Source organism: Emiliania huxleyi (genome assembly GCF_000372725.1).
Source record: "Emiliania huxleyi CCMP1516 unplaced genomic scaffold EMIHUscaffold_243, whole genome shotgun sequence".
Taxonomy (NCBI): Eukaryota; Haptophyta; order Isochrysidales; family Noelaerhabdaceae; genus Emiliania; species Emiliania huxleyi.
The window spans coordinates 1,960-11,087 of NW_005200226.1; the positions used below are offsets into that span (position 1 = coordinate 1,960).

A 9,128-nucleotide genomic window follows, 5' to 3' on the forward strand; every position below is an offset into this window, starting at 1 on the left:
AGCAGGTGCGCCCGGCTGAAGAAGCGGCACCCGATCCTGGTCCTGTGCACATACGCGCCCGACGACACCGAGAAGCTGAGCTCGCCAAGCAGCGCAAGCAGATCGACGCGCTCGGCTCCAAGGCCGACGCGGTCAAGGCCGAGCTCGACACAGTGCACACGAATGCGAGAAGCGTGGTCCAGCGGCCTGCATCCCTGTCGCAACCGCCACTGGAGCCGCTCGGACTCGGGCGCGAGGAGCTGGAGGCCAGCAAGGCCAAGATCGCGGCGTTTGAAGTCAAGGGCGGGATCACCAACTTTGCCGGACCGAAAGACGCTTTGCCGGACGCCCTGCGGCCCTTCATCACCGCCACAGGAACAGGCTCCGTTCACCTCCAGGACGTTCGGGTAGATCTAAGGGCCGCCACAGGAGAGGGCTCCGTTCACCTCCACGACGTTCGGGTTGGCAACTCTCCAAGGATGAGTACCGGGAGTAAGGGCGGCGGCAAGGGCGGCGGCAAGGGCGGCGGCAAGGACGGCGGCAAGGGCGGCGGCAAGGGCGGCGGCAAGGGCGGCGGCAAGGGCGGCGGAGAGCTCAGCTGCCAATGAGAGTCCATTGTTAGCTGACCTAATCAATGAATAGGCGGATCTCGTGGCGGCGAGAGGGTCGCACGGGAGCTTGCTGCCGCAGAACGCAAGAAGCAAGCCGCGTTGAAGCAAGCTGCGTTGCGGAAGAAATACGGGCGCGGTACCGCTACTATGCCAGATGGCTCTGTTACGCTCATCGCGACGCCTTCGGTCGCACACCGCTTCGCACCGGTGGTGGCGTGGTTCTGGCACGACGTTGTCAACTGGCTCTCGGACGGCCGCGTTCTCAGGGGCAGTTTTCGGCCCACCTCTGCCGATCTCGCCGTGTAGGCGGATAGCCGCGCGTATTTGACGCCGCCCTCCGAGGCAAGATTGGACGCCGTGGGAGCGGCGCGGTTGTTTCGTGAGAGGTCTGCATGAGTGAGTCGATGCACGTACAATAGGACGCGCATGAGGGCGTCAGCCCCGGCGAGTGCGCCTCGTGGGCCCGCAAGGGCGAGTGCGCCAGCAACTTGCCTTGGATGGTCCTTCACTGCGCCGCTTCGTGCGCAGAGCACTTGCCGCACTGCCGCGGCGGCGTGTGCTTGTACGACCTCACGGTCCCGGCGGAGGCGCGGCAACCCGCCCCTCCCACGCACCACGCACCTAGCACGCACATGGCACGCACATAGCACGCACATAGCACGCACGCACGCACGCACGCACGCACGCACGCACGCACGCACGCACGCACGCACGCACGCACGCACGCACGCACGCACGACCCCGCTCTCCCTGCTCGCTTCTCCAGGTGGAGCCCGCCGGCAGCCGCCGCACCGTCAGCGTGAAGGGCTTCTCGGCGGTCGGCAGCGACGCGGCGGCGAGGCGGGCGGTGGAAATGGGAGGGACTTTGGCCCTCACCTACGAACTCACCTTTCCGGTGCCGCAACGCCCACTGTGAGCCGCCGCGCAGCGAGGGTGTGGCTATTCACACCTCCCCGCTGTGAGCAGGCCATCGCCGCGGACCGCCGCCTCCTGGTTGCGGTCAACCACACCAAGCAAGACAGCGAGGCGTGGGCGGGGCATCCGACCCTCTACTACCAGTCTGGCTCGCTGGTGCACTCCTACATCGTGTGTGACTTCTACCTGTCCGAGATCGCGCTGGGGATTTCTTTCTTGACCGGCTGGCTCTCCCTCATCGCGCTGCGAAGGCAGCTCTGCCAGCGGTTCCCCGAGTGGGCGGAGGTGGCGCCGACGTGGGTCGCACACGCGCTGCTCTTTGCCGGCCTCGTCCTCCCTGTTTTCGTTGGGTGGGTGCGCGCGGCGCCTTGGGAGCTTGGACCCACCACGAGCGAATGGAGTTCACTCGCAACTGATTGGTTCATTAGGTCCGGGGGATGATGACGTTGCTAAGACTCACCAGCCCATCGACGGTGTTCGGTTGGCAGCTTTTCATACGGCTGGATTGGCTGCAGCTCGCCAGTTACCTCGCGGTCCGTGGCCGCATGCGACGTGCTCACATGTTGTTACCACCGGCGGAGGACTACGTCAACGGAGCAGTACAGCGACTACTCGGGTGGCTGTTGGACGCCTCCAACGTCGTCGACTGGCTCGCGGTCGCCATCTTCGAGCTGCCGAGGAGCCTCCTTGCGCTGTCGATCCGTCCGTCCGTCGTGCTCGTCCGCTGGCTAGACAGGCGGCTCCGCATCTCCTCGGGGGAGATCGCGATCGGAGAGTCGCTGGGCCATCTCGCGGCCACGCATGGAGGGTACGCGCTCTGGACCCCGGTCTTGGCTGCTTACCCCGTTCTGGAACTCGGACTCGCGGTGTTTCGGAGCCCGTCACAGTGGCTCGCCCTCGCCCTGACCCCGGCGCGCGTCCTGACGGCTCTGCCGCTGGTTGTGCTTCTCATGCCCGAGGAGGTCGACGGAGCACTGCGACTCTGCATCGCCGCGCTTCGGTCGGCTGTGGTCGGCGGAAGGCCACCAATCGCCGCGCCGCCGCCGGCGAGGGACGCGAGATTTGGGCCGGACCCTCTCCCCGCCTCTTGCCGCCGTAGGCTGGTCGCGTCTGCATGTTGCGCAGCGGGCGTGAGGATCGTTCAGGCGGTTTGGCGGTGGGCCGCCGGCGCCGTTCTCCAGGAGGAGGTCGAGCACCGCGCGAACACGCGCCGCGTGGCCGTCGGCAGCCGCGTCGTGTGGATAAGCCACGATCCCGATGTCCCGGTGGGCCAGATTGGCAAGGTGTGCCAGTCGTAGGAGTAGCAGCAGTAGCAGCAGTAGCAGCAGTAGCAGCGGTAGCAGCAGTAGCAGCAGTAGCAGCAGTAGCAGCAGTAGCAGCAGCAGCAACAAAGAAAGGAGTTGTAGTAGATATCCCCGCGGGCCAGATTGGCAAGGCGTGCTGCCGCGCCGGGAAGACGGCGGGCAGGCACCGGACGGCGCCACGTCACGCCCGCCGCGCATGAGCAGGTCCTGTCGCGGGCGGCCGGGCACGCCGGTGAGTTCTGCGTGCAGTTTCCAAACGGCACTTGGCGCTTCGCCGAGTCGTCGTTGAGGGTGGGATGGCGCCCGAGAGGGTGCCGGGAGCTGCGAAGGAGGCGCCGTTCACGCGCGTCTCTTGCGTGCAGGTCGCGCCCGAGAGCGCGTCGGAGCAGCGGCAGAGGCTTCGGGCAGCGCAGGGGCCCGGTGCCGGCGACGTCGGCGGGATCGCGGCGCGGCAGCGGAGGAGGAGAGGCTGGACCGCGAGCCAGCTGGAGGAGGAGAAGCAGCGCCGCCAGCAGGAGCAGTCCCGGGTCGCGCAGGCAGCAGAGTCCGGCGGCACGCAGGGCGTACAGGGCGCGGAGGCGGAGGAGGCTTCTGGCGCCACAGTGGCCGCTCGAGTGGCAGGAAGTGTGATGGAGTGGGAGTGGTTCGCCATAGCCATCACCGTCAACTTCCTCGTCGTGACCGGGGGTCGGGTCGGCCTACCTCTTTCCCTGGCGCCTCGCGTCCTCCTCGCGCCCTCTGGGTGGACCGCTGACGGGATCGTCGACGTGGCCATCAACCTCACCCTCGCGCAGGCTACCGCCAGCCTCACGTCCTACATCGCTGGTCTCGACAATTCGACGCTCGCGGAGGCCCTCTCCAACCAAGTCTCCAACCACGCCTGGAGCCGCGCGGTGCAGCGTTGGTGTGCCGACCGCGTTGCCGACGGCGCGCTGGCGGCACGGCTGGCGGAGTATTTCAGCGGGGATGCGTTCGGCGTCGAGGCGGCGCTCGACAGTGTGTGGACGAGGGTGCTGGCGCCACTCAAGGGGCTGGCCTCAAGGGGCTCGAGGGGCTGGAGCTGGTGCAAGGCGTGCGTCTCGCACCTTATGCATAACCTTGCGGCGGGAGGGACGGGCCGTCGCCAGCAGGGACCTTCCGCGCACGAGGGAGCGCAGGACGGCCTGCATAGCGCGGACACGCAGACGACGCCGGGACTGGCGCGGCAGGCTTTGCGCCGCGGCTCAACGTACGCGAGCGACGATGGCGCGTCACCCGGAGCCGGCGGCGGCGGCGAGCCGAGTGCACCAGCCGACGGCGAGCCGCAGAGCGCGCAGCAGCCCGCCGTCGCCGTCTCGCTGGCAAACGTCGCCTTCGACACGGGGCGGCCAGCGGCCCCCGAGTCGACCCTCGGCGGTGATACCACGTGCATCGTGTGCTTCACCAACCCAAAGACGCACATCGCCGCGCCGTGCGGCCATCTCTCCGCGTGCGGCGCCTGCTCCGCCAAGATGGAGCAGTGCCCCTACTGCCGCGAACCGGTGATGCTATGGATGCAGCTCCGTATGACCTGAGGCGGGCGAGACCCGCCCGCGGCCGCGCTGCGCGCATACGTAGCGCCGGCGTGCCGCGAAGCGAGCGTGTGACTAGAGCGGTGTCGGAAGCGCAGGTGAGAGGTCTATGCGTACCGCCCCAGTCTTGCAGAGTGGGACACTAGAGCCGTACACGTAGTTTTAGACACTTAGAGGCCCACCCACTCTCCACCCCGACATCCCCACCCCACCCCACAACCCCGCCCCCCCCCGACCCGAGCAACCCCGCCCAAACCCGACCCGACCCGATCCACCCCGCCCCGCCCCGCCCCGCCCCCCACCGGACCAACCCGCGAGCCGCTCCCGGCTCCGCCCCTCGCCCAATCCCCACCCGCGCCTGCGCCTGCCACCCGCGCCGCCTCCCCGACGCGCGCACGCGACGCCAGCCACCTCGCCCGCCGCCCCGCCCGCCGCCCGCCGCCTCGCCCGGCCTTCGCGCCCGCCCGCTCGACCGCCGCCCCCGCCGGCGTTCCGACGGCCGCCGGCCGCCGCCCCGCCCGCCGCCAATCCCGTGGCCTCACCAAAAGAAGAGAACGGAGTGCCGGCCACGCCCGAGACGAGCTCGAGCGAATTACCTCCGACAGTCACGACGTGGGCACGTCCAGGATCAGGCAGCGAGCGAGGGCAGCCGCCCTCCCCACCCAGCGTTCCGACGGCCGCCGCCTCGCCCGCTGCCAATCCCGTGGCCTCACCAAAAGAAGAGAACGGAGTGCCGGCCACGCCCGAGACGAGCTCGAGCGAATTACCTCCGACAGTCACGTCGTGGGCACGTCCAGGATCAGGCAGCGAGCGAGGGCAGCCGCCCTCCCCACCCACCACCGGCGGCGAGATGGCAGCAGGAACCTCCAACAGGACAGAGCCTTTGGCTCTGCCAACCTCCGCGGCCCGCGCCTCGCGGGCGCCGCGATCCGCCTGTCGAGCACGCGCCGCCGCGGCCCACGCCGCCAGCCGCCGCCCGTCGCCGCCTTCCGCCGCCCGGCTCGTACCAGCCGAAGAGCAAAAGGAGGCAGCCGCCACTGCAGCAGGAGCAGCAGCAGCTTGCGCGCGCCCGGGGCGAGCGCGCCGCCCGAGCGGCCGAGCGTCGAGGCTCCCGAGCCGCATCGCGCAGCGGCGAGCGATCCTGCAGCGCCTCCTGCACCCTGCAGCAGGAAAGCATCCTGCTTCTGGGCGCAGAAGTGCGCAGAGTCGCACGCGCGCGCGTGGAGGGCACCGGAGCCCACGCCGAGGACGACGACGACCGCGCGCAGCGCGGCCATCAGGAGGCCTGCCCAGGCGCTACCTGGGCTCCGCATGTTCGTCGCCGCCAAGAGCGCCGCGAGCGTCAGGATGGGCCGTGCCGCCACAGCCAAAGTTTCGGAGATTGCGTCGAAAAAGATTTTTAGAACCCACCCACGACACTGGGCACGGGACTGGCGCGCACTGGCACTAACACAGGTACACCACGGGAGCCGCCTAAGCGACTCCCGCGAGGACGGCGAGGCACTTAGCTCCGTGCACTCGACCGCCCTCGCCGCAGAAAAAGAATTTTACAACCAAGCTCCCTCGCACAACACTGGGCAGGAAAAAATAACAAATGAATCACAGAACTGGCTCCATAAAGCTCGAAAATGCCCGCGGGGACCGAAAACGTACCGCCGCCGCCGCCAAACATTCACCCATGCACGCACCACTCGCAAGCGGCATCATGGCGTGGACCGACTCCCAACCCCAGAGCTGCTTGACAGTGTGCTGCTGCGTGCTCGAGGTGGGAGCGCGCATCCGCCATTACTTTGAGGTTGAGGCAGAGAAAGTACAGCTTGGCACCACTGTCCCACTCTGCGCGCCAGAGGAAGGTGCTCTGCCCGGATTGCGGCGGTGCGGCTGTGGCGTAATACCGCGGGTCGCACGCGGCATACACGAGGAGACCCGCCGATGCGCCAAGCATGGACATGTATGCGAGCATTTGGAAGACGTCCTCGCGAATCGGCAGCAGCCGCCCTGACTTACTGAGGTGCAGCCTCTTGTACTTGGCATCGGCCACCACGCATCGGTCGTTGCATTTGCACACACAATCGGGCGCGTAGCCCTTGTTGTTTAACGCGAAAGCGCTGCCCGAGTCGGGCAGAGGCCGGATGGTGACCTCAGACCACGTCATTCGTGAATCAGCCGAAACCTTGCGCAAGGTGGCTCGCACGTATTCTTCGAAGGCATCGTTCATGTTGATGAGGAAGGATATTCCTGCATCTGAACCACTGCCCTCGAGCGACGAGCTCAGTAGGATTGCCTTTGCCAGGGACAAAGCAGGCTCGTAAAATCTGTAGCGCGGCGTCGGGCACGTCGCGAAATTGCTGAGCTCGCGCTCGCTGAACCAGCGCGATGGCACGCTGCTCAGCATCCGTGACGCTCGTTCAAGCTTGACAAGTGCGTCACCAAGTGGCTGCCACGCCCTCCCCTCGGGACTTTGGAGGAGAGCCGTCGCCATATGAAGCATCCGCGTTGTCGCCGTGCTCAACAGACGGTTTTGTGGGGTATCCTCTGTGAGCTCAGCAAAGGAGCACGCCACACGTGGGTCGCTAAAGCCGAGAGGGCGCTTGAGCTGTCTAGCGTAGTCGATACGCCCGCGGACATACGGCAGCGCCTCGTTGACGGTCTTGTAGTCGGCGATGACGCCGCGGCTGAGCGTGAGCGCGTCGTCCACAGAGGCAGCAAACACTGCGACAAGAAGAAGGCTGTAATCACGAGGGACTTGGTTGTCGCCAAATGGGCCCACCCGGAGGTGAGGAAGCCGCCACGCCGCGAGAAGCATCTCGATGTGCCCGTCGGCTGAGATTGGCACGTACGGCTTTGGCGCAATTGTGATCACATACGCGCCAGCTGCAACTCGGCCGACCCACCCTCGAGTGCAGATGACGCCACATGGTCTGTGTCGCTGTCGGCACGCTGTCGACGGGACGTCGAGTGACACCGGTGGCAGTGCCACCCAGGAGTGGTCGGGCGGTCTCCCGTCATGAAAGAGCCACCATGTGATCCGTATGATGATTCCTGACAACCGCCTCAGTCAACTTTCGTCACAGTTCCCGCTCTGAGAGGAGCTGCGGGTCAGTTCGACAGCTGGAGCTGTGTCGCCGGCGTGCGGCGGCCTGCCTCCGGAGGTGCCTCTGAGGTGGACATTTTTTGGTCACCGTGAGAGAACGCGTTTGAATTTTCACTCCGGAACTTCAACTCCGCACGCGCACCGGCCAGGGCTACAATAGTGCCAGTGAGGCGAAGGCGCGAGTCGAAGGCCGCGACCGTGAGTTGGTCCCTCAATTTACCTACCCGGGTACAATCGCTGTGAACCCAGCCACGTAGACGAACAGGAGAAATACTTAAGATAATAGCCACACACTTCAGTCGCATGCGTGCCGCCGATGCGAAGGGCCGAAGGCCTCAAGAGCTCGCAGAGCGCTGGTCGGAATCCGCGCGGACGGCGGCACGCACACGAGCTGCGGACGCGCCACTGCAAGGCAAAATAACTAAAAACGGCCAGGGGCGAGTACTGGTAGGCGAGTGCGCCGCTCCGCGCGTCCGGCTTGCACTGAGCGGTATTCTTTTAGCCGTATGTGCAGAAAACGTCCTCGGCTCTCGCCCGCGTACATAATACAGTGTTTTTTTCGTCTTAAGGTAAGGTAAGGTAAGGTAGATTTCTCCACACACACAAAGTGGTGGGGCAAGGGGGGGCGACCCTCGCATCTCCACGCCCGGACACGGGCAGGAGCCCCACGGCATTCAAAGTGCAAGCACTGGCCCGGTGCACGTGGGTGAGCAGCCTGCCCCTCCCTCCCGACAAACCAACTCCCGCACACACACAATCGCACTCTGGCCATCGAATGACTCCGAATGACTCACTGTGTGTGCTAAGACAGAATCTCCGCAGACATCCATGCAAAACGGGCCGTGCCGCGTTTGTGGTGTCTTCTCAAGCACTAGCATCCGGACGCCGCACTCGAGCGGGCGGGTCACACATCTATGTGGGCCCAGTGTGCGCACTAGGCGCATATGCTTTTTCGTTTTAGGATTTAGCGTAAGCGACCACGCTAAAACGACACACAGGCAGCACACGCGACCGCGCGGACGGTCAGAAGTGCACGTACTCCCTCCCCTTGTTCAGCCCGAGCAGCCCCACGATCCACGCGTCGCTCTCCGCCAGCCGGGACGCGCCCATGTCGGTCTGCTCGCGCCGCAAGAAGGAGCGCGCCGACTGGCGCCGCTTCTCGACGGCGCCGTCGAGGAGGGCGAGCCGGTCGCGCTCCGCGTCCGCGCCGCCCGTGCCCCAAACCTCCACCCTCTCCACCTCGAAGGGCGATTCCGCCGCCAGGCTGCCCGGTTCGAAGGTGGCGCAGTCGGGCGTGCTCGAGCCTGAGGGAGAGGCGGTGAAGTAATGGGCGCAAGTTGGTACAAGGGAGAGGGAGAGGGAGAGGGAGAGGGAGAGGGAGAGGGAGAGGGAGAGGGAGAGGGAGAGGGAGAGGGAGAGGGAGAGGGAGAGGGAGAGGGAGAGGGAGAGGGAGAGAGAGAGAGAGAGAGAGAGAGAGAGAGAGAGAGAGAGAGAGAGAGAGAGAGAGAGAGAGAGAGAGAGAGAGAGAGAGAGAGAGAGAGAGAGAGAGAGAAGCTAGTCTCGCTCGAGGGACGGGTCGAGCCAGAGGCGAGGCGCCGCGAGCGTGCCTAAACTAAAAGAAACCCTGTCCAACTACACATACCCCTGTTTTGCCCGGGCGAGCCCCATCAAGGGT

The 9,128-nt window shown here is 66.1% G+C and overlaps 2 protein-coding genes across 2 annotated transcripts in view; one reads left to right on the top strand and one right to left on the bottom strand.

Moving 5' to 3' along the window:
• Window positions 1-4,380, top strand: part of EMIHUDRAFT_469036 (hypothetical protein) — a 6,140-nt gene extending 1,760 nt beyond the window's left edge. Inside the window, exons 5-12 of the mRNA XM_005778532.1 lie at window positions 93-386; window positions 1,010-1,165; window positions 1,357-1,485; window positions 1,557-1,859; window positions 1,934-2,313; window positions 2,605-2,788; window positions 3,014-3,100; window positions 3,172-4,380. Of these exons, the coding sequence (XP_005778589.1) occupies window positions 1,088-1,165; window positions 1,357-1,485; window positions 1,557-1,859; window positions 1,934-2,313; window positions 2,605-2,788; window positions 3,014-3,100; window positions 3,172-4,362 (2,352 nt within the window). The 5' untranslated portion in view covers window positions 93-386; window positions 1,010-1,087 and the 3' untranslated portion in view covers window positions 4,363-4,380. The remainder of the gene's footprint in view (window positions 1-92; window positions 387-1,009; window positions 1,166-1,356; window positions 1,486-1,556; window positions 1,860-1,933; window positions 2,314-2,604; window positions 2,789-3,013; window positions 3,101-3,171) is intronic.
• Window positions 4,381-4,987: 607 nt separating this feature from the next.
• EMIHUDRAFT_236954 (hypothetical protein) lies at window positions 4,988-7,165 on the bottom strand (the record flags this gene model as incomplete). Its single annotated transcript, XM_005778533.1, has 3 exons — window positions 4,988-5,067; window positions 5,519-5,777; window positions 6,149-7,165. 3 exons carry the CDS (start codon window positions 7,163-7,165, stop codon window positions 4,988-4,990), a joined length of 1,356 nt encoding a protein of 451 aa, XP_005778590.1.
• Between the last annotated feature and the right edge of the window lie 1,963 nt (window positions 7,166-9,128).